At 42.2% G+C, this 25739-nt stretch overlaps 1 protein-coding gene across 4 annotated transcripts in view; it reads right to left on the reverse strand.

The window, feature by feature from the left end:
* ARHGEF3 (Rho guanine nucleotide exchange factor 3) overlaps positions 1–25739 on the reverse strand; it is a 280046-nt gene that overhangs the window by 39950 nt on the left and 214357 nt on the right. For 3 of the 4 annotated variants that reach the window (XM_029917716.1, XM_029917719.1, XM_029917715.1), the window contains one exon: positions 1366–1473. In XM_029917716.1, coding sequence (XP_029773576.1) covers positions 1366–1473 — 108 coding nt within the window. Of the gene's footprint in view, positions 1–1365; positions 1474–2369; positions 2775–25739 lie in introns of those variants that run through there. The other variant, XM_029917717.1, reaches the window with a different exon arrangement.

Consider the following 25739-nt stretch of genomic DNA (forward strand, 5'->3'; position numbering starts at 1 on the left):
ACTAAGGACTTTAATTTTTTTAATGTTTATTTTTTATTTTATTTTTTGAGAGTGTGTGTGTGTGTGCATTCGAGCAGGGGAGGGGCAGAGAGAAAGAGGGAGACACATAATTGGAAGCAGGCTCCAGGCTCTTGAGTTATCAGCACAAAGCCCAACATGGGGCTCAAACTCACACAAACTGCCAGACCATGACCCGAACCAAAGTCATATGCTTAACCAACTGAGTCACCCAGGCACCCCTAGTACTAAGGACTTTAAATGCATTATCTTATAAATATTTACAACGATTCTATTCTAAAGAAGCTGGTGGCGTCACCTCCAATTTACCCATTAGGAATAAAAGCAAGACCTAGAGATGTTATGTCATCTGCCCAAGGTAACAAAGCCTCTGAGTGACAGAGCCAAGGTCAGAACTGAGGTACTTCTACTCCAGGGCCTTTGTGCTAAGCATGCAGTCAGCAAACATTTTCTGTACAGGGCCAGATGGTAAAGATTTTGAGCCTTGTGTGCAATATGGTCTCTGCCACAACTCCCCTACTGTGCCATTGCAATGCAAAAGCAATCACAGACAATACATAAATATTTAGGTATGCCTGTTTTCTGAAAAATCTACTACAGACACTGAACTTGAATTTCAGTGTAATATTATTCCTCTCTTGACCTTCCCCCAGTCACTTTACTTTCATTTTGTATTTATTTATTTTTCCACCAGTCATCTTAAATGTTTTATTTATTTTTTGAGAGAGGGAGAGAGAGTGAGAGAAGGAGAGCAAATGCAAGGGGAGGGGCAGAGAAAGGGAGACACAGAATCCTTAGCAGGTTTCAAGCTCCGAGCAGTCAGCATAGAGTCTGATGCAGATTGAACCCATGAATGCAAGATCATGACCTGAGCTGAAGTTGTTCACTTAACCAATTGAGCCACCCAGGTGCCCCATTTCCCCAGTCATTTTAAAAGGAGAAACCATTCTTAGCTTGTGCACCATAAGAAAAACGGGGGTGGGCTAAATTTTTCTCTGCATGCTGTAGTCTAAGCATTAGGCTCTCCTACCCTCCAGCTCATGTCACTGCTGGTTTTCTTAGGCAGCACATAGAGATTTTAGGACAAAACCTGTGAGTGTACATATGAATGGGGTACAGGACTCGGATGAAAGACCCAACTCCTCAAGTCAGCCCTCAAAGGACTCCATCTGACCCCAGTTTACAACTTGAAAACACATCTTTCTTCCTTTTAAGTTCCCTCACTTGCTTCCTTCCATTGAAATAAGCATTGATTCAGATCTCAGGGGAGGTTCTGGGTAGAAAAGGCATGTCCCCTCCTGCACAACATGGTTTTCTGCAAACACAAGCCCACCGTGTCCTTCTTACCTGCAGGGTTTGGCTGAAGCGCTTTAACGGTGTGGCCTTCACGGGTGGAATGAGGTTTGCTAGTGATGTGACTCTGGAAAGGGGCTTGACCCGTTTATTACTAGGCTCCTATAGGATAAAAAAAAAAAAAGAAAAGAAAAGAAAAGAAAGGAAAATGTCAAGGTTAATTACAGACAACATAACTCCATCACACAGGCCTGTCCCAAGCCATGAGCTGCTGCACACAGTCTATGGAATGTAAACAGTGCCCTGTTTCTCTCCAGCTGTGTGGAGATGACCTGGCTCAGGATTCATGAAAGGGGAGATGACAGGGAGACATCTACAGGAGCAGCCTCTGAGCAGACAGCAAATGGACAGGGTCTGCCTCATACTCCTCACGCCCAATATCTGCCAGCTTTTAATTTAGAAGCTTCCACTTAGAATCATTTCCCCAAACGCTTCCTATAGAGAAAAGCTGCCTCAGATTTCCCATCTAATGACCCTGTCAGACAGTTGTGTTTTGATGCTTCTGGTTTCATCTTTTTAAAAACGTTTTCCCCACCTTGCCCAAAGCCACTCTCCAAACGTCTTTCATGCAATGGCTTTTCTAAAGTACAAAGAATGTTTGATTTTTTTCATTCACTAAATTAAAAAAATTTTTTTAAAGGAAGTTCTTCTATTACGAGGCTTTTTGAAAAGCATCTTTGTATCTACAGTATATTTGAAATGCACATATGAATACTTATAAACAACAACCAGCAAAAGAAAATGTACAGAGAGAAAACCACACCATGGGCATTGGTTTTTATAATTCATATAGCCACAAGTTTTGAAAATCATCTCCACATAAAACATGCAAAATAAAACTTGCAAATCTGCAAAGTTACCCCAAATCAAGCTGATGGGTAAGACAGAGCCGACCCATTTCAGTGACTCTGCAGATGAGAATTACATAAAAACAATAGGCTGTGAGAAAGAAGGACATGACAGACAAAATATTTTACAAAGACAAAGAGAACAGTTACCCTTGCCTTCCTAAGGTCCATCTGACCTGCAGTAGATGCTGGACAGCACATGAAGACACCAAATTTTGATGGAAAAAGCCAAACTTGCCAATTGTAGTGAACCTCAACCATTTCCAGAGGTAGCCTCAAGATGCTCATCTTTCTTTTTCAGCCATTGCTTTCAAAGTTTTGAGGGTTAAGCCAGAATTTCAGAGTCTCCAGGACATCCCTGCAGGGTGATTTGAACATAGTAGGTGCTTGGAAAAATCTTGTCTGAAATTGGAATTCTGCCGAGATACTCTCATGTCATTTCGTGCCTTTGTCAATCTCAGGTATCAGAAGCCCTCCTGGAAATAGATCCACCCTTTCCAGCATTTAAATAGAAAAAAAAAATTAAAAGACTAAAGAAAAAAAAGTGCAAAATAATTCCACGATGCTGCCAGCATTGACTTCATGATTTCTCGAAGCAGTGAAATACTTTTCCAAGACAGATAATGAATCAGGGCTGCCGGGGACCTCTCCAGCTTTTTGGCATGCTAAGCTGAACAGACAGTAAGAAACTCTCCGAACACTAGGAAGGCTCAGTTCCAAAATGCAAAGGATGAATCCTCAATATGAGGGCTATCACGTTACTATTATTTAAGGGCTGAAGAGAAAGATCCAATAGCCCTTCTGCTTCCAGGTGACAGTGTCCTTCAGGATGCTTCTTGTCCAGTGCCTGGCTCCTGAGCATCTGTGCCCAGAGGAGGATTTTTAAAATATTTTTTACGTCACAGCTGCATCATCAGCAAACTAAAAGCAAACTAAATACACACACACACACACACACACACACACACACACACACACACACCCCTCTTGAGCATCCCCTGAATTTCTCTAAATAATTCCTGCTTCGGGCTGGAAATGCCAGAGTTGTGATATTACCACCTTTGGTGTCACAAACTGCATTGCAGCAAACGAGGAGATGAGGGATTTCACAGGGCAGCAGAACTTGGTCTTAGATGATCCTGCAGGCACCTCAGAGCCCGGAGACTCATCCCCAGATTTTTAATGGCGAAGAATGCTGGATCACAGATTCTGTATCAGTCAGAATGGAAAAGCTGAAGGGCAAATGCCAATTGGGTTCTCTTGCTTTAAAAAGGCGCAGGGAGCGTTGCATGCTTGGCAGGATGGGGAAAGATTCAGTTCGGTTCCCCTTGCTGTGTCATCTTTTCTAAGGTTCTGCTGACTTTGCTGCCCATTTTATATGACCCAGTTGATGGGCGCTTCCCACACAGCTAGGAGATATAAGCACACTGCAAATGCTAGCCCCTCTGCAGGTTGTCTGCAGTGCTGCTACATGAGATTGCAATTAAAAGTCCTTTCCTAAGGCATTGGCCTTTTGGAATTCATATCAGGCTCCTCTCTGGCAATCTGACATTCTCAAGTAATGAACAATTGAACCAGAAACCGTTGCTGCCTGATTTGAAGCTGTGATCCAGCAAAGCAGGCAGATACAACTTTAAAACCAGAACATTTGCAGGTTATTGGATCTATTGAGGAAGCTTTATGCCTGACCCATACAAGCAAAGTATGAATTATGGTTTCTCCTTAAGGGCTTCAGTGAGAATAGGAGATTAAAAAAATTCTTGGCCTAATTTGATTTTTCTTTTCCATTTACTCAGTATGTCTCCAGCTGCATTTTACTGCTATCTAAAAAGAACCCTCAGGAAAAATGTTTCCAGATTCTAGGTAAATAGCTCTACTGAAAACTAGCAAATGCAATTCCAAGGATGCTTTCGGCTTTACAAAGAGATGACAGAATATGACCTGCAGAGACAAATCAGCTGCCAGATCAAGCTGGGCAAGGTCAGTGCTAAGCCCAGACATAAGATATCCTGTTTCAAGTGGGGAGACCACCCCCACTGTGCAGTTTTAAGACAGGGCAAGAGGGCATCTCACTAAAAAGGTTAAAAAACAGAAAAGAAAAAGGCATTGAGTATTGTGTGTTGGCAGTATTTTCTGAATAAAAATGTTTTGCTTCATCTTTTCTAGGCCTTATATGTTTTTTTTTCTTGTCATATTGCACTAGCTAGGACCACCTCTATATTACTGATTCCAAGTGGAGGTAGTGGGTACACTAGAGTAATTCTTAATTCTAACGTGCTTATTATGAAGATTTCATCATTAGGAATTGTGTTTGCTGAGAGCATGGATGAGATACCCTTTATCGAGGAGAAAGAGTTCTATTCTATGCTAAGTTTGCTGTGAATATTCATAATGAATGAATATGGACCTTTATCAGATGTTTTCTCTGTATCTTTTCAGAGGACAAGGAAAGAGAAAAAAAGAAGGGAGAGGTAGCAGGAAGGGTAGGAAACAAGAAAAAAGGATGGAGGTCACATATTTTCATAAAAGAATTGGCACAGCAATTTAAAACATATCTTGTGCTAGAAATAGAAACAAATAAATAATAAAGCACTCAATGACATTTTATTTTAATGTGAAATTTTATGAAATAGATTTTAATATTCCTTCCCTAGGGGAGACGGTGATTTTTCCCCTCTCCATATTCTTACCTCCCAACAGGTAAAAACCAAAGCAGATTATATGCATGTAAGAAAGTACCTATCATAACAATATGATGTAGCACAACTTTTTATTCCTTCAAAAATGATTCCATTCAAATAGACATAGCATCAAGGAAATCATCATTCATTCTCCCTAGATTTCATTTTTGCAGCTAGGGTGGGGTTGGGGAACAATAGGAGGATTTTCCTTATCATGTTTGTAGCTGCCCAGTGACCACCTTCACTTAGCCACAAACCCAGCCCAAGAGGGCGAGAAATGCATCCATCAGCATAGGAGGACCACTCTCCTGCAGGACAACACTGCTCTCGGCTGTTACACACCTGATGAGAATTGACTGCTAGCAGATGCTTTCACCTGTGAGCTCATGGAATCAGAAAAGTCTTTCAAATGTTTGAAAACACCAGGGAGGCCTTAGGCAGGGCTTCATCCGTGTGACAGGAGGTGTGGTGGGAACTGCACACCCAGGGGTCATATTTAATCCACCTAGTACCCCTCCGGGAGGTTTTCATCATCCTCACATTAAACAGGAGGTTCTAATTTCAGACTGGTTGAGAAGCCCTAGCATTATGAAATGATGATAATAATAATGTCTCATATTTATTGCAGGGACTCCTCTTCATACTAATTTATTCCTCCTAACAGCCCTGAAAGGTAGCTACTATTATGAGGTAAAAGATGAGCAATGTGCTTAAAGTCACTGACAAAAGGTGGCCAGAATTTAAACCTAGGCAGGCTGGCTTCAGAGCCAATGCCTTACAGCTTTGTGTAAGGGGCCAAATGGTAAATATTTTAGGCTTTGTGCGCATCTAGCCTCTGTCATACTACTCATCTCTGTCATCAGTCTTAAACAGTATGTGAATAAATGAATGTGACTATGTTCCTTAAAACCTTTATTTATAGAGATTAAAATTTGAATTCTATATTGTTTTTACTGTCACCAAGTATTATTCTTTTGCTTTTTTCAACCATTAAAAATAGATACCATTCTTTCCTCGAAGACCACAGGAAGTAGGCTCTATTTGGCTTGTGGGCCATAGTTTGCAGACCACTGCTCAACACAACTGCTGGCTTTACAATGGTCATTTGCTGGGTACGTGGTCCTCAGCATCAGCTTTTCTGCTGTGACGTGCCCAGAGACTCCCAGGTACAGCACCCGCCCAAGGCACATTTAGATAAGCATCAAACTCTGGAGAGAGCATAGGCTTGATTCACTTATTGTTTCTGGAGCTAGCTACGCAGGGTCCTCCCCTGGTAAGCAGGAGATATAGATATATCTGACTCATCTTTTATGTGAGTAAACCCTATCCCACTACGTTTTATTGTCTTAACTTTCCAAACAAATCAGCCCAAACATGACACAAACTTTCCCTGACCATTGATGGTTACAAATAAGGGACAACTAAAATATTAGGATATCTGGGATCTGCTTCACAGTAATACAGGGCAAGGGAGTGGGGATGTGTAGGAAACAAGGCTGATCACAGGTTGGTAACTGTCAAAGCTGGGGGCTGGGCCCAGGGAACTCAGTACGTAGTCTTGCCTGTGCTATGTAGTCAAAATGCTAGATAATACAAAGGGTTTATTTTAATGGACAGAGAACCATTTTGCAAACGTATCAGTGAGCAGACAGATGCCATCAAAGATCTTTACTTCAGATGTTAGTGAGGGCCTAGTGAGAAAGGATACTGAAAGAGACAGATGATACAAATTATCTAGAATTGAACATAATTAGAAAAAAAACTGGCAAAATGAAAAAAATATTCCATTTTCATCCCGAAATGAAAATTTCAGTAATTTTCAACTAACATAGGCCAGAATAGGGAAGGGTCCATGTAGCTGGGAAATCAAAACCTGAGAGAGCTACCTTGAAACATTCAAACTTAAAGATGAGCAAACCCATGGAGAAGCACTGACCCAGCCACCAGACTCCTTAAAGTCTGCTTTATGCTACTGACTGGTTTTCTCATTAAGAAAGTCATCAACAAGCTGCCAATCACAGGGCTCCATGACATAAAACATTCTGGTGGAGGTCAAATCAGATGTAGAAACATATAGAGAAAATAGGAGTCATTCAAGGTTGGCCTGCCCAGGGAGGGGAGCCCTCGTTCTGTTGGATTTATTTTAATCTGTGAGTGTGCTTTTCTCTCTCCAATTCTGCCTCCCAAATGCACGTTTTTCTCTCCATTCCTACAATAGCACCATCTTCTACTAAGAAGGCAAAGATCTCCCATCCTTGCTAGATCCTCCCTCCTACCCTGCCTCTCTCCAGCCAAATAAACGAAACTCATGACTACATGACTGCCTTGATTTTATCACCCCCACCCATCCTTAGGACCTGGTTCAGGCTGTCTTATGGTTTACGCCCAAGATTCTCACTCTTCAAAACTTCTAAGCCACCACAAATATGGTGTTCTCACTTATTTTGACACCTCCTATTGCCAAGGCCTTCCCACCCTTTTAGGGTTTCTCACTGACTCACTGACCATTTCGTTTACTCTTGCCTGTGCCCCCTCCAAGTCCCAGGTATCCTTCAGGTGGCTCCACTCCTCCCCTTTGGGGGACCAGACAGCCTGCTTTGCATCTTGTCCCTCAAAGACAAGATATTCTGCAGGTTCTCCTTCCTAGTTAATGTTTATCTAACCAAATGATTGAAAATGAACCACATTAAAAATCTATTCTCTCTCTCTCTCTCTGGCTGTCATACATTCTATCGGCATGATCTTGAGCAAGTTACTTATCTACAGTTTCTTCAACTGAAGAATAAGGAAAGAATTCTTTTATAATGCAGTAGTAAAAATTGTGGATAAGAGCTATCATTTAATTCTGTAAGAGCTTATAATCTGTGTCAGGCACTGGGCGGACAGCTTTACATGGATTTGCTCATGGCATCTTCAGAACATCCAATGAGAGAACTAATACCATTATTCTCATTTCACAAATGAGTAAGCTGAGGCTCAGTGAGCATAAGTACTTACACAGGTCACCTATGTCAGGGGGCAGAGGCAAAGATGTGGATCATACCTTGGACCACACACCTCAGCTACACTATTCTGCCCAAGAGACAAGGATAATAGGTGCAAAGCACAGTGCCTTGTGAAAAAGTAAGCTTTCCATGAACACAGCCTAAAATTGAACTCACAAATTGGTATGTTTTTACTAGATTATTTCTCCTCCCCTTCCCCTTTAACACTAAGAACAGGTGAATTTATCTAATCACTCAATATATGTATTCTCTTTTTAAAATAGATTTATCTTGAAATAATTTTAGATTTATGGAAGAGTTGCAAGAATAGTACAGAATGTTCCCGTATACTCTGTACCCCCCTCCCTGAAGTTAACGTCTTACATAACCATGGCACATTTATCAAATCTAAGATATTAGCATTGCTACAATAATATTAACTAAACTATTAAAGGATTTTCTAGAATTTCATCAGTTTTCCCCCTAGCAACCTTTTTCTGTTTCAGGATCCAATCCGGAACCTCACATTTACACTTCACAGTCGTATATCTACAGTTTCCTCTAATCTGTGACAGTTCCTCAGTCTGTCTTTCATAACATTGACATTTTTGAAGAGCACTGGTCAATTATTTTGCTAAACGTCTCTCAATTTAGATCTGCCTCATGTTTTCTCACGATTCAATTAAGGTTGTGCATTTTTGGCAAGGACACATCAGAAGTGACGTGTCCTTTTGGCACATCATATCAGGGTAACATTATCTTATTGCTGGTAATAGTAACCATGACCATTTGGCTAAGGTGGTGTCATGGCTTGAATTGTATATCCCTAAAAAATATGTAGAGGTTCTACCCCCAAACTTGTGAAAGTGACCTTATTTGGAAATAGGAACTTTGCAGATATAATTACTTAGGATGACTTCATACTAGATTAGAGTATGTCCTAAATCCAGTCACTGGTGTCCTTATAGAAGGGAAATTTAAAGACACAAAGGGAGAAGGCAATGTAATGATGCAGGCTGCAACTAGAATGATGTACCTATAAGCCAAAGCACACCAAGGATTGACAGCAAATACCAAAACCTAGGAAGAGGCAAGAAAGGAATCCTCTGCAGGTGTCTGAGGGAGCATGTCCCTGCCAATATCTTGATTTCAGGCTTCTGGTCTCCAAAACAGTGAGAAATTATTTTCTGTTATTCTAAGCCACCCAGCTTGGGGTACTTTGTTGCAGATGCCCTAGGAAACTAATACAGATGTTATCTGCTGGATTTCTCCCTGTAAGGTTACTATTCCCTTTGTCATTAATACATATATTGGAAGCGATACATTGTGACTATGTGCACCCTTTTAAATCTAACTCTGTGACTGTTTACCCAGCATTTGCAAAACTGGCTTCACTGATGTGTACATGTGTCAGCTTTGGTGGGGTGGGGGGCGGGGATGTCTCCTGGCTCAACAGGGAGAACGAGAAGGCTGATTCAGGCAAGGTACCCAAGAGAGTCAGTGCTGGCTGGGGTGGGCAAGGCGAGGGGCAGATGATGAGCAGGCAGGGTATAGTGGACCGCAGGGCCATGCGGGACACGGAGCCAGCGATTGGGGGGGGGGGTTCACAGAGCTGTTGGAGCAAGAGGACCAGGGCTATAGGAATAGGAAAGGGGGCCTCTTTGGAGCCTGCAAGTGACTCTTCACCTTACTTTTTTTTTTTTTTTTCGAAATAGAAAAAGACAATAATGAAATAATAGTTTCCAAATTTTCCATTAAAATTTTTTTTTTTAATCTGCTGTCTTTTCCCTGGCACTGAGCTAATTGACCTAGTGTTACCAGAAGTTGAAAGGCAAATAATGAGGCCCAAATTCCAACAGAAACCTGGCCTCATTGATGAGGCCAAATACATTTCAAAATTATTGGTTTCTAACCCACAAGGTGAGCAAAAGGTCTTCAAACTCAGAACTACAATTTTCCTTGAGAGATTCTTATCAGTGGTTCCAACAAAAGGGCTACAGATTTTGTGGACTTTGACAAACCACAGGGAACAGGGCCTGAAGGGATCCTTGATACTTTGTCTCAGCTAATCTCAAAGACGGGGCCACACCCTTGTGCTTGTGCTCTCCCACAGTCTTGTTGTCTTGCCCTGTGCATCCAGGGGAAATTTGATTTTCTCTTTGATGAAAGGGCCCAACTTTCTCCATATCAGATGCTTTAAGAAAAACATCTCAATTTCTTAAAAAAAAAAAAAAAAAAAAAAAGCTGTGTGGGTTTTGTTCGTTTATTTTGATTTTTGTTTTTGTATTTTTCCTTGCTAAGGAAGTGTCCGGAAAGTCTGGATAAATAAACCAGACCACTCTGAGTTAGTTCGGTCTCATGGCCAAGCTGCAGACAGGGTATTGGATTTGCTATGTTGCGATTCCAACAATGTCTCTAGCCTCCTCTCATGGAAATACTGAACACCAGATGACAGAGATGTCACAGGATGGTCTGCGCAAATCCACAGATTAAGCCATCAGCTCTCCGGGCCCCAAAATCGAAACCGCGAAGGTTGGAGAGATTATATTTATTCCCTGAACATCAAGTCTTCTCTGCCCACGCCACTTAGCACCTCTGGCATCTGGTCAAAGTCTGCCTGTAAGGTGGTTGCTTTTGGGAAGCCCTGATGAAGGGGAGGCATCAGGAGGCCATGTGACTAGGCTGAAACAATGCTGGATGAGCCTGGAAAAGTCTGCTCCATCCCTGCCCCAAACACAGTCTCCCATAAAAAGCCAAAAAAAAAAAAATGAGCATCGAAAGAAATCACAGTTTATGATAACTTCTGTGGTCATCCCGGCTTCATTTCGTCCAGGCTTCCCTGTTCTCTTCAAGTCTACAACGCATGCTGGCAAAATGCTGCAGTTCCTTAGTTTTCATATAAACTAAATGGCAAAGGGAAGGGGGTGGTGTGGGGTGAGGGAGATGGCTTTCATCCAGTATACCCTGCAGAAGTAATTAATTTTACTACAAACTCTGAGAGGGCTAATGTTCAAGGCAAACCATTTTGTTTCTGAGGGCAGACCTCAAACAGCAGATTATCTTTATTCTTCTGGTGATCATTGAATCTGTGTCCCTACTTTGGAGAAATAACTGGCCCTGCTTGTCTGCCTTGGGGAAATTCATTTTTGCTAAATGACGGTGAGGGGATGAAAAAAAGAAATGAACCTTGGGAAATAATGTGGTAAAACATGGGACTCTCTGAGAGCTGAAGCAGGCAGCAGCCTAGGTTATGAACATAATCTCTGAGCAGTGCCAGTAAAATAAAACAGAACCACTGTTTCAGACACTGTATTTTTGGCAAATGTTTCACTCCTCAATTACTTTCAAAGATATTCGTTTCAGTCAACATTATAAGGGTAAGTCAACATTTGTCCTGGCAGCAAGCCCAAATTTGTTATTTTATTAGTCTGCTACTGGTTAAATTGGCCCAAGATTAAACACATCTAATAAATAGCCCTAAAATATTGGAGTTTAGTAGAAGACCACATTCAAATTCTCTTACACAGGATGTTACTATTAACCTTGGGCAGAGGAGAAAGGTACACCCACACCCCAGTTAAGTTCCTTTTAGCAAACGCCAACCCATCGCCTGAAACTCATTTTGGTCATGCCCAGACATGGCACTACGGACCTTCAGAGAAAGAGGAAGCCAAATATTTAGCTCTCTCTGCAGTCCCTGATTCCACATCTGCCTTCCAAACGTCAATCAAAACTTTTACTTTCTTGAGGCAGCCTGGGCCAGATGCTCAAGGCTGAAGCACTTCAAGAGTTTGGCCTCCTGGAAAAGGATAAGGGATGCCAACAGAGTCGTACCTCTGTGGCCCATAAGGGAAGGCCAGCTTTGGGCCCAGGAGATATTTTCTCACGGTCAGATTCAGGTTATGCATTTTTGGCAAGAATGCCACAGAAGTGATGTGCCCCCCATGCCACACCCATCTGTAGGTCTAGAAAATGGGTTCAAAGCACACATCTCTGGTTGCAAAATGCCAACGGGGCACCTGGAGGTGGCAGTGGGGGTCTAATCACAGCCACAGGGCCCAGCGGAAGGCCTTGGTGATTCTGGGGTTTCACATTCAGTCATTTCCTACTGACTTCTTGGAAACCCTTGGGTGGGATATAAGTTCTGCATTTGTTTATCTCTATCAAAGGGATTCCCTGGCTTCCCCTGGGTCTGAATTAGAAGGGAGGTGGGAAAAAATGCCACTGGGGATTTCACCTCTGCTTCGGCTTTGGGAGCTGCTATGTACAGATTTCACAAATACTTTAAGGATATTTGCAGAAGCTTCCCCAGAGTTTTGGAATAAGCTGGAGATTGTGCAGCAAGTCACAAAGTTCTAATCACTCTGGCCCAAAGAATGTGTTGATTCTTTGCAAAGGATCTAAGGATATAATATAAGCCAACCTTTCTGGCCAGAGCACAATGTCCTATGACCCCAGAACAACAATGTTACCTCCAAGGGCTTGGTGAAGTGGGGGGTGACTCTCCTGCCCCCTCACAGGGTTTTTGGGAAGATGATATGAGATCATGTAGGTAATGTGCTTGGCATGACCCTGCCCCATAAGTTGCTCCCTGTAAATATCTGATTATTGCCCTTACTTCTGATGCCCAAGGAGAGGTGTGGTCCCTTCCCCAGCCTGCTCTCCTGCCTTCATCCATCCCTGAAGCACTAGATTCTGCCCTGGGCCTCCCAAGGATGAAGCTGGAGCTCCATGTTACCTGCCACACCACAGTCTCACTGATGACATGTTCCTGCCACTATACCTTGGGCTGCTATGAGACCACATATTTTGATTCCACATTCCTGACTTCCCTTTCTTCCTGCAGCTTTATCATATGTTTAGTCAAGCTCTGGCTGGATAGAGCAAAACGGGGAGTGGTTTGGCAAGATCCAAGGCTATGTCGGATGAGAGGAAAATAGCCGTGAAATCCCAAGATAAGAACCTGAGTGAGTTGGGGAAGGGAATCCAGGTAGGTCTTAAGGTCTGAACCAAAATCCTCCCATCCTACCCCAAATTGCTAAATTATGGGCTAGAAGAGCTGTGCTCCAATCTTTCCAGATCCCAGTACTATGTGGGATTAGACATTGAAAGGAATTCTGGGCATTCAACCCATGTCAGATGAGCAAGGTGTAATTTCTTCCCAAAATAACATGTTACCTTTGGCTTCCAGAAAGAGCCATACAGACCCACTGGCATGTCCTCTATCTTTCTCATCCACTTGTTATCCTTTGAAACTCAGCATTATCTTCACTTCCCAACAATGAAAAAAGAAGTACAGAAATTAAAAGAGATGCTCAGCTCTTAATCTTGATGTCCCAAAGGAGGGACAGATTGTTCCAGCTGAATCTGGGATGATCAAGTACGTCTCAGGCAGGCAAGCAAAGCTGGCAACCAGGTCTGCCATCTGACGAAAGACTAGGCTGGGACCAGGAATCCCACATACACCTGCTGGGTAAAATCTACAGGGACATCTGACCAAGGGCACAAGGGCTGCAGGATGAGAACACAGACACCCTCTTTTGCAGCCCAGTCAGCTTCTGTTTTTGACAAGAACAATGTCTGAACAGATGAGACTTGCAGAAATGTGGTCTCCAGAGAGAAATATAAAATGCGTTTGCCACACTCCCTGGCACCCCCCAGTGCCCCTCCTAGCACAATTTATCCCTTCAAATCATTGGGTTCACATTCATCCTCAGTAGCACATGCCTCTGGTTAGAACCAGGGAAGGTTGCCCTCAACTGAGAACAGAATACACTGAAATCTGATTGTTCAAAATGGAAAAAAACTACTAGTGACATAGCCACAAGGGACTGATTGAATTGGGAATAAAATAAAAAAAAGTAAACTTTCCTGTTTTCAGCTTTCAGTTGAAATCTTACCACCCACTGAGCAATGGTATGTAGAAAAATAAGGGGGGCGCCTGGGTGGCTCAGTCGGTTAAACGTCTGGCTTCGGTACAGGTCATGATCTCACGGTTTGTGGGATCAAGCCCCCCGTCAGGCTCTGTGCTGACAGCTAGCTCAGAGCCTGGAGCCTGCTTCAGATTCTGCATCTCCCTTTCTCTCTGACCCTCCCCTGGTCACACTGTCTCTCTCTGCCTCTCAAAAATAAATAAAAGACATAAAAAAAAAAAGAAAGAAAAAGAAGGTACAGGGCATGCTGCTCAGGAGGCTGTGAGGTGGGTAATCTACAATGGATTCATATGGCCTTTCTGTTGCCCCCACAAACTCCAACTGAGCAAATGAATAGCTTCAAATGTTACCCTTTGGGAGATGTGTGTCTGTGTGTGCACACATGTGTGCATGCACTTGCACACGTGCACACACATACAGAACACAAAACTAGCTTTATTTGAGACAGTTTTTATTCCATTGCACATTTTTAATGACAGGAATTTAAAAATGCCCAACAATGGATTTTTCCCAAAAGCTCATAACAAACACTGGCTCTCAGTGCTGTACATTTGCAACCTTGAAACATAGTGATTATGTGTTATTTCTAACTCTGAGCAATTAATATGCTACCAGATGTATCATTATCTACAGTCTATTAAAATTCATAAGACTGCAAATGTGAAAAAAAGTGTATCACGCACACGACAAAGAAGGCAGAGCCTCAAGACCTGCTCTGCTCCCCACCTCACTTGAAACTCATTTCAATCACAAAGTCACAAGAGAGAAAATGAATAGACAATGGCAGTCAACTTAAAAGACAAGAAGTAGATACAAACCTGTGATTTGACTGTTTGGTTTTGTAAAAAAAAAAAATGCTGGAGATTCAGTGGTAAGGGATGCCAATGAAAGTTTCCAGAAAAGACAAAGGCAGTTTTGTGGTAAAAGAAAAGTGTTATTTATTGTGGTAGAAATGGGCGAAGTTCTCATGAGTCTTTCAGCTCAAGCCATCTATAGATGGGAGGGTTCCTTTGTAAGACCACATGGGGTCTAACCTGGCAAGATTTCCCTGGAAAAGTTTCCTGAAGTACCTCCAGGGATAGAGGGAAAAATCTCCTTCACTGGCCAGGCGCTCCAGCTCCTCCTCCCCCACCATTTGGGGTCGGGCTTTGGGGTTGCTCCTGAATTTCCAAAGCAGGGCTGCACAGAATGATGTCAGGGGCAGCAAAGCCTTCAGAATTGTTATCAAATTATATCCTGCCAGGTTCCCTACCTATACAGATTCCAGCAATTTTCTAGAAACAGATAAGTCATCTCACACCTGACCCAGGTGTGACTCTACTCTTCTGTCAAATGGAGACAATGGGGGAACTCTAGGTGGGGAGGAGGTGGCACCAAGAACCACGGAGACCCCCTGTTCCAGGTGCTGGGACACACACACACTAATCTCTATCAGATAGCAACTCTATCACCTCATTTTTTAGAAGAGAAAGCAGGTGTTTAGAGAAGTAAAGTGACCTGCCCCAAGTCATACTCCGTAATTAATTGGCAGAGCTGAAGTTCAAATTCAAATCTACCTGACCTGAATGGCTTCCCTGCCACCCCCCACACTGGCTTCCCAGAAAATACAACTTTTTATAACATAAGAGCAATAACACTGATGGTGACTCTGTGCCAGTCTGTGCCAATGTGCTTTGGTTTGGATTTCCTAGACTTCTCTTAAGTTAGTACTATTAACAAACTCATTTTACAAAGCAGGCAACTGAAGCTCAGAGGGGTTAAGAAACTTTCCTAAGGTTACACAGCCAGTGTACACAGTCAGTAGCAGAGCCAGGACTGGGCCCCAAGGCTGTTCCTCAGCAAGACCTGCATTTTTTAAAAAATAATAGTTTATTGTCAAATTGGTTTCCATATAACACCCAGTGCTTCTCCCCACAAGTGCCCCCCTCCATGACCACCACCCCCTTCTCCCAACCCCCTCCCCCTTCAGCCCTTGGTTCATTTTTAGTATTCAATAGTCTCTCATGATTTGTGTCCCTCTTTCTCCCCAGCTCTCTTTCCCCTTCCCCTCCCTATGGTTTTCTGTTAGGTTTCTCCTGTTAGACCTATGAGTGCAAACATACGGTATCTGTCCTTCTCCGCCTGACTTATTCAAGAAGATGTGGTATATGTATACAATGGGGTACTACATGGCAATGAGAAAGAATGAAATATGGCCATTTGTAGCAAAGTAGATGGACCTCGAGGGTGTCATGCTAAGCAAAATAAGACCTGCATTCTTAACCACAGCCCTGTTCACTTCCTAAGCCTTGAGGAAGCCTGGTGGAAATAAACATGGTAGAGGCAGGACCATGGAGACTGAGGCAGGAAATGGAAAACCTGAAACTGTTCATTCAACATTCAAACGCTGTCACTCTGGAATCAGAAGCCCCTCTTGGCTTCCCGCCCCCTCCCCTAGCATCTTAAAGGCCCAGTAAGGTACACAGGTGCCCTGATCATGCACCCCTAGTGGGCAGTGCCCTCCGTTAAGACACACCTGGGAAATGGTGTTGTGAGCATCCAGCAACAGCAGTGGATGACCATCTCCCAATCTGTGAGATTGCCTGCTTCTCATCCCTATGTCTGCTGATTGACAGTCTGGACTCTGAATGACTCAGTCAAACTCAACTTGAGTATAAGTTCCTTGAGGGCCAAAAGCATGCCTTTCTCTTTTAAACTCAGGAGTAATTGTTATGTAGAGTCTGGTCTCAGTAAGCATTTACTGACGATCCTAGAGCAATAGGGGTCATTTTTAGTTGTTGAGCTCTTCACCAAGTTGTATCAATCATGCTATGGAATTTCCCCACATTTCTAACAAAAGATCTATTTATAATTAAAATGCCCTGCTAATGAATAGGGCAGGAAGAACTCCCCAAGCAACCTAATCCTCCTCACCCGCCCTGGGTCTGTCTCTGCGGTTGGAGCTTGGTTAAGATTCCCAGATGAGGCACCCAGATGATGCACGTCAGGTGCGAGCCAGCCTTTAGGAGGGATGACATGCTCCTCATCTCCCATGACCAGGGTGCCTCTACCCTGAGCTCACACCCCACTCCCTGCTTGAAAGTCATTATGGGAACATCAGAAAACCATACTAGATTTTTTTTTCATCCTGCCTGGCAGGAATGAACGTGAATCTTGCCAGTGTGCTTGGAACATCTTTTGTTTTTTAAAAAAATAATGACCAGTGCCAACTCAAATCCCTGGGAACCTGGGTGGGTATTTCCTACAAAGGAAAGAGTGACCTCCCAGCAGACCCCTTGATAGGGATGACCAGCCACAGCTTCCACTCAGCTGATGTACTTTGACAATAGATGCTGCTGTTGTGGAACATGTGCTCTGGGGAAGCCCTCTGTGTTCATTTAATCTTCACAGTCCCCTTGGAAATTCTCATTTACAGAGGAGGAAACTGAGGCTCAAAGGATGAGTCACTGTCCAAGGTCTCCCGGCTCTCAAGGGGCTAACTTGAGATGCAAACTTGGCTCAGTCTACCCCTCAAATTGAAGTTCCTAACCACTATCCTCTATGGCTGCCTCAATATAAAATACAATCTTGCCCAACCTTTCCCTCAGGATGAAGGGGAAAAGGGAGAGGATGGGTTAAATGACTGCAGCTGAAACTTAGGCACTTCAAAGCTTTAAAAAGAAAAAAAATATTTGTGTTCTTAGGATAGAAATCCAATTTTTTTGTTTTTAATTTGCTAACATCTAGTCCAGGATAATTTTCTATGATGCCTTAAAACCCATCTTTATCTGTTTAAAAATCTTAATATCTGAAATCTGGGTCCTTTGCTCAAAGTCCACATTTAAGATTTAGTCTATAAGCAGTTGTACCTAAGCTTGGGAACCTATTGGTGCAGATCTCTAGCTGAAGAGCTCTCAGAACATACTGAATGCACCATTTCCAAACTCTTGGTAGCATTGTGACAATTCTTTAGCTAATGTATATACCATGTGAACTATTACATATGTAACATTTCCTTAAATTACTTATTTTTTACTTAAGTAAACATATTGTAAAAATAAATGCTATCATTGTACCTGCCATAAATAGAAACGAACTTTAAAAAATGAACCCTAATGTTAAATTCTTGTTAGATATTCTTGCCTACCTGAAGCTTCTAAGCCTGAGGCCTGATCTTTGTTAAAAGGAGGAATTAACAAGTTGATAGAAAGGTGTTTAAGACAATAGCTCTAAAATGAAGACTTTCTGCACAGCATGATCAGAAGGATCAGAAGAATAAGAAGAGAACTGAAAAGAGAAAATGAGTCAAAATTATTATTTTGTGTCTTGTCTCTGTATCCCCTTGATCCTGTATCATCTGGGCTACCACAAATGGTATGAAGCCCACCTTCTGGGAAAAAAATATCTAACCCAGTCTTCTCATTCCAGAAACAAAGACTCCGAAGTCTTCTCTGAGCCTCTACTTGAATCCTGTCCCAGGCTAGTAGGGAGGCTCTAGTAAGAACCAGCTTAGAAATAACTGCTGCTAAAGAAATTCAGATGTAAGCATTTAGGAGTCCTCCAAAGTAAGTCCCCATTCCTTGACGCTGAACCAGAACAAAGTTCACTCTCCTCGGCCCTTAGAGCCTGGGCACAGAGCATTCAGAAACTGACAAGAGAAAACAAGTCTTCTTTTCAGATGTGCTGTCTTTCAAAGCTGTCCAATTTAAGTTACCATCAAACAGCTGAGGCGGAAGGCAATGGCTTTTCACCATGTGTCTGTGGCCTCTTGTAAATAGTCTGTTTCCTTCTTCACCCTGGTTTCAGACCCCCTTCTGCAAGACCACACCCAGAAGCACCCAAGGCAACCACCGAGCAGCAAGGGGGACGGCTGAAGGTGTGTGAGAACCAACAAGACCAAAAACCTAACAGGATACTGATGAGCCACCGGCACCCCTCCCCGTCCTGTGCAAAGTCAAACATACAAGAATCTTCACCAGTGACCTTTAATTATCTTCTCTTTGTTTGTCTAGGGTCCTTCTTGACATGCCTGAGTCACTTGGGGATTATGAAATGTTAGCATTTCAAAGTAAGATAACCCCTTGAGAGGGATGCTTGCACTGGCCTTGTGTTGGAGCCAGAAAGCACACAGAGGGAAGGCTTCTATCACTTCTTCCCCTTTGGGCCATCAGGCGTGTTGATCCATCTCTTTCCACCCACTGGCTGCTTCCTCTTTCCCTTCTGTGGCTTCTCCCTTCAGGAAGACTCCAAACTTCCAAATCTGACAATGGTGGCACCTGCTAAACATTTTAAAATATATTTTTTCAAGGTCCTGACATAGGCTCTTAGTTTTATTTCATTTAGGTTGCCTACTTCTCTTGGTATCTACGGAAACCATCCCCTTAGGGGAAGTCCTCTATTTTTCCTTACCATTTAATTATCACCTCTGCTGTAAACATTAGATCTATAGAGCTCAGGAAGACATCTTTTTAAGGGATGTTCTCTACTTATACATAACTTTCTGTCTATCCATTTTTTTGTGAACTTCTTGTTTAACAGCAATCTTACATCAAATACAAAGTAAGCTTTGCACTTGAATCTGGAGTGCAGGCCAAGGGATGGGTCCACCAGTCCACTGGCTCCCAGGTGAGGTCACTGCATGCAGTGTTCTAAAGTTAATGGGGTTCACTTTGGACCTCCCCCCAAAATAGCGCTGCTTACCACCAACCTCCCTCGGGAGTATGACTGGGTTAATCCAACACTGAAGGGTGCTAAGAGGTCAAGGCTGGACAAGGTGGGCCCAATATTTTGGCCATGCCTCCTAATCTCTCTGAACCTCTGTTTCTTCAATTGACAAACAAAACGCACAGTCCTTGCCTTGCTCAGCTTCCTCAGCCAAGGTTCAAAGGAGATAATGCATGTGAAAATCCCTGACTGCTATTCGAACACAGGGCGACACTGCTGTGAATTTAGTAAGTGTGATGAGAGAGGAAGAGGGTGTGCTAATGGAAACATCCCTTCCCTGACTTCTCTACATCCCATGTGCATACGGATACATTTAAATTGGTTATATCATGTGTGTAAGTATGCTCACATTTTTTCCTTTTTATTTTTTACAAGAACGTTGAGGTATTTCTGTTAGCTAGTGTGTAATGGCACAAATGATGCCATTGATCCCTGTGCCAGAGGCCATGGTACATGGAGCCGTTCTCTCATTATAGGTCAGACTGGTTGTTGGCTTTTCTGTCTGTTAGAAACAAGTAGGAAAGGATGCTAAACTGAAATCAGGCAACCGACTTCAAGCTGCACCTCTGCCATGCCCAGCTGCGTGATCCTGGGAAAATTACTGAATCTCTCTGATTCTTTGGATCTTCATCTTTAAAATGAGAATAATTACACTCAGGTGAGGAAAAGAATATAAAAAATGCTTTGAAACATATAAAATCCACAAGCATACAACATGATCATTATTGCAAATATCATCATTATGAACAGCTTTGAATAGTACTTTCCCTCCTGGAATACTGGGTCCAGAGATTTGAACATTTTTTGTGCTTTATTTCATTTTATTGTTTTTTAAAATGTATTTGTTTTGAGAGAGAGAGAGAGACAAAGAGAGCACACGTGCTGGGGAAGGGCAGAGAGGGAGATTGAGAGGATCTCAAGCAGGCTCCAATGTAGGGTTCAAATCTATAAACTGCGAGATCATGGCCTGAACTGAAAAAGTTGGATGCTTAACCAACTGAGACACCCAGGATCCCTTTTTCGTGTGTTAATATACACTGGCAAGTCCCCTCATTCCCCAAAGAAGTGTGTTATTCCCTGCAACATCCCCAGGTCTGGGTAATATCGTGTCCTTAAAATATTTGTGACATCAATTAAGGATGAAAGAGCACTTTATTATTATATTTGCCTTTTGCACTTCTATAATTTCTATTAGAGTGAACATTTTAAATAATGTTTACTTTCACAGTTCCTTGTGCATGAACTATTAGTGGTTTTTTTGCCCATTTATCAAAGGACTTCTTAAAGGGTTCTTTTACATCTGTATAAATTACTTATATGACAAAGACATTATTCTTCAGTCTGTCATCTCTATTTCAAAAATTTTCAATGTTATTAGTCTACTTCTCTTGTCTAAGGAAGCATGTTAAACATAACAGAAACCTTGTTTGTTGATAGAGCACTATCCAGTGTGTCTTTGGGCTGATCAATACTCAAGATTTCCAGGCATACTGAGGATGTCCGGTGGAAACAAGCAAGGAAGAGAAAGAGATTGGACAGTAAGTCCCATTTGGAAAAGTATCAGGAACCAGGATGTCTAGCCAAGAGAAACAAGCACCTGGGGGAAGTGTGTGTTTATGTGTGTGTGCGTGCACATGCATACATGTGCATCTATGTGCAGAGTGGGAGTAAATGGGGAGAGAGAACAGTTTTCAAATATTTAAGGAGAAAACACATCAGAAAATATTCCTATATATTATTCAGTTGCAGAAAGCAATGTTGTAGTTAAGAAGGGATGTTTTTCATGACCCACACTGAACAAAGATGGAATGTACAGACTCAGAAGGTAATGAGCTCTTTGTCTCTAGAGATGTTTAAGCAGAGACTGAGTGAACCCAGCAGTGGATTAGCACTGGGCTCCATGTTCTCAACAGGCCTTTCCCACTCTAAGGTTCTCGAATGCAATGACCCTGGGTCATTTCCTGGAGGCTGGTTTTGTTTGTGTTTCATAAATCCCCGGAAAAAAAAAAAAAGCCTGTTTTGCTACTCTTTACCTCTTCATCTTAAGAGCCAGAGGAGGGGGGAGAAAGATCCAGTGAATTTACCGTTAAGGTTTCTGGTTTTGCTCCAATTAACTGAAGTTTAGTAATAATCGGGGCTGTCTTCTCAGAAAAGAATACAATGGCTCAAACACAGAAAGTCTAGACACAAGTGTTTCTAGACTTAAAAAGAACCACTTCTTTCCCAGCCAGTTGAAGGTTCAGATGCCTTTCTTGATTAACGTGTGACACAGCCTCTTTTAAGCTAATAAACAGTGTCAATTCATTAAAAAATGGAAGGCATTAGAAATCACTGGCCTTCATTCTTGACAGTCCATGAGACAAGACAAAAATACATGGCAATGCAGATACAGCAATTTCCTCATTTTGTGTGTGACCTGTACACATTACCAATGCTGACAAATTATGGACGGCAACTGCATGCATACATCACAAATGAAGTAGCCCTTCTAGATATACACATGCCATTAATAACAATTACATGTGCCCAGGGCTTTGCAAAATTAGGGTATGGTCGGTAATTTATTTTCATTCAGTTGTTATGAAAACAGTGGCACCAGTCCAGGATTTTATAGGCAGTTGCAGAGTGTCTTGAGAAAATGACACAATTTGCAAGTGTCCAGATGGCAGTCAGGGCCTTCCAGTTATTTGGTTTAGGTGGAAGGCTGGTGGTTAACGTAGATAAGCAAAATGACTAATTGCAGAACTAACAGTGTCACCTCCACAGAGCTGAGCATGCGGAATTCTGCCAAAGACCAGCTCCTCAGTGTTGAGAAACACAGAACGGAAGTTACCCAAACCTCCCCAAATGGAGGCTTGCAAATTCCCACTCCTTGGGCTGTAGCCATTCTACGAAGTGAGCTGCCAGAAGCACTGAGTAATGGTGGAGTCTCCCATTAGACACCCAGGAAAACATAGGCTTTTGACTGTGAGGCTCTTTGCTCCAGCAAGCAGGTTCATCCTTCATGTGTGATGTGGTGAGGAGACCTGTGATTTAGTCAGTTAGATGCAATGTAATGTGGTCGAGAAAGTACAGACTTCAGGGCCAGACAGGGGTATGAATCCTGGCTCCTCCACCTAGTAGCTAAGCTATCCTGGAAAGGCTACTACCCAGCTCGGAGTCTCAGTTTCTCCTACCAAAAGGGACAAGTACACCAACCTTAAAGGTTGTTGTGGGGATAAAGACTTACAATGAGGGGCGCCTGGGTGGCTCAGTGGGTTAAGCATCTGACTTCGGCTCAGGTCATGATCTCATAGTTCATGAGTTTGAGCTCCGCGTTGGGTTCTGTGCTGACAGCTTAGAGCCTGGAGCCTGTTTCAGATTCTGTATCTCCCTCTCTCTACCTCCCCCACTTCGTGCTCTGTCTCTGTCTCAAAAATTAAAAAAAAAAAAAAAAAAAGACCTACAATGAGGCCCCTGATGCCCTGTTATCTGTAACACAGCACTCAGAAAATTAGGATGGTAATCATTAATTACAAAATGTTTGGGGAAATCTTTTCAAGATGCAGAAGTCTCAATGAATGATGATGCTATTTATTGAATATTTATTATGTACCAAGCACTGGACTGAGAACTATACATGAATCATCTCATTGACCCTCACTATGGTCCTAGAAGGTGGAATTATCATCAACCCCATTTTAATACTGAGGAGAACAAAGTTTAGGGAGGCAGAGTAGCTTGTCCAAGGTGATACCCACTAGCAGGTGATGGCATTAGGAGTCAGTCCAGAGTTGATACCCCGAACATACTCAAATGTACATGTGTAAAGTCAATATGCTTTTCTCTAATATATCTATTCTTAGTTCATGTACATCCTATTCTGGAAGCCCAAGACGCCATCTGAATAAGCCTCAGAATCATTGCTGGATGACCATAATCAAATGCTATCAGCAAGCAATGGCCTTTTCCCAGACAAATTCACTAGAACTACCAGGATTCTAATTGCTATAACTCGTCAGAACTATTTCCATGCAGTTGGTTATATATACGGTCAGTTCAACACTATACGATACAGATTCCAAGAAATGTGTAAATTACGGGAAGCCATTTGACTTCTTTAGCACTCCAGCTGGCATGCAAAGAGTTCAGGCCCAGGTGCATACAATTTTCAAGTCCACATGTGAACTGACTGGGGCATAAATTACGGCAGGGGCACAGGGGCACTTCCATAAAGTACTCATGATTATGTACTTAAAAGAAACTATTTTAAAGCATTTTATATATCTGTTAAGTCTTCATTCCCCTCCATCCTTCTTCATAGAGGTAAACACCCTTAGATGCCACCAGGTACACTGGTATGAAATGCTGGACTATATCCATCAGAAAACCTGGTATTGGCTCTCAGTTGAGCTGCTGATTTTCTTCATGGCTTTCTGTAGGTCACCTCCCCTCAGTATCTTTATTCATAAAGTGAGAAAAAATATGTACTTTATGTTAACCCTACAATAGGGTTTAGGTCTCAAGTGAGACACTAGATATGGTATTTAGAAAAGGAATAGAGCTCTTCATTTCTAGATACATGTCATTCCAAGGGCCACACAAGTCTACTGGCTGAATCAAAATCAGCCATAGACTTTTGAGAAACAAAGGCAATGATTACAAATACTGCTAACTAAATCTGACCGAATCCTGACCAACATCTGAAATAGTGAATCTTAAAAACCAAAGTGAGCTGTCCATCAAATTATCAGATATATTCTTAGAAAGAAAACAACAGAAACATCTTTGTATTATCATTAAAAATGAGATCGACCCCAAACTCTTAAAACCTTCTCATCAGGCTCCAGCACCCTTAGCCAACATATCCATTTACTTGAGCTTTCCTTCCTTCCTTCCTTCCTTTTTTTAATGGTTTTTTTTTTTTTTTTTTTTTTGAGAGAGAGAGAGAGCACAAGTCAGGGAGGAGCAGAGAGAAGGACACAACAGAATCCGAAGCAGGTTCCAGGCTCCGAGCTGTGTGAGCACAGAGCTTGATGCAGGCTTGAATTCACAAACTGCGAGATCACAACCTGAGCTAAAGTCAGACACTTAACTGACTGAGCCACCCAGGTGCCCCAGAGCCTTCTTTAAAAGCAAACTTCACCAGATGGAAATAGTGGCTTTAACTTACAATCAGTGTAATTCATTAAGAGCTAACAGCTTTCCTTCTAGTGACTTGATCAGGTGTTCAGGGTACCTAACATGCCTGCAGGGGCTAGTTCCTCCTGACATGGGAATAAGCACCCAATAAATAGGAAAACAGATAAATTGAGTGAAACTACATCAATGATCAGAAGAAGCAAGCTTGATGATGTTCATGTGATAGCACCCTTCTCTGTGAAAGTCTAGAGCCATGGACTAAAATGGACTAAGCTCACGGCACCTGGGTGGCTCAGTCAGTCAAATGGCCGACTTACGCTCATGTCATGATCTCGTGGTTCACGAGTTTGAGCCCCAAGTCGGGCTCTATGCTGATCCCTCGGAGCCTGCTTCAGATTCTGTGTTTCCATCTCTCTCTGCCACTCCCCTGCTCACACTCTGTCTCTCTCTCTCAAAAATAAAAAACATTTTTAAAAAATGGACTAAGCACTTTGGATTTCAGAGTTAAATATTAGAGCTGGAAGACCTAGCTGGTTATGAGTATTAAAATTAAACTCCTGCAACCCAACTCACATATCCATGTCATAAAGAAATACCAGATTAAGAAACAGTATTATATTAATACCATAATCCATGCATAATACTTTTCATGTTTAAAATAAATATTCTAGGGGCATCTGGGTGGCTCAATTGGTTAAATGCCTGACTTTGGCTCAGGTTATGCTCTTTATGTTCCTGAGTTCGAGACCCCCATCCGGCTCTGTGCCAATAGCTCAGAGCCTGGAACCTGTTTCAGATTGTGTCCCCCTCTTACTCTGTTCCCCACCCCCACTCACGCTCTATCTCCCTCTTTCTCTCTCTAAAATAATAGAATAAACATTAAAAAATTTTTAAGTAAATATTTTAAGGAAAATACTTATTTTAAAAAAACGAAATGAAATTTAAAAATATATCACCCTTTTCCTTTCACTGGAAACCATCGCCAAAATTTTAAAAATCATAAAGCATTTAAATCTCAAGTAGAAATGTTATGATTTACATTTAAGAGAATGTTTATTGTTGCAGATTTTTAACTCAAGTGTACGGTATGAAATGCAC

The sequence above is a fragment of the Suricata suricatta genome, chromosome 12 (assembly GCF_006229205.1).
Source record: "Suricata suricatta isolate VVHF042 chromosome 12, meerkat_22Aug2017_6uvM2_HiC, whole genome shotgun sequence".
NCBI lineage: Eukaryota > Metazoa > Chordata > Mammalia > Carnivora > Herpestidae > Suricata > Suricata suricatta.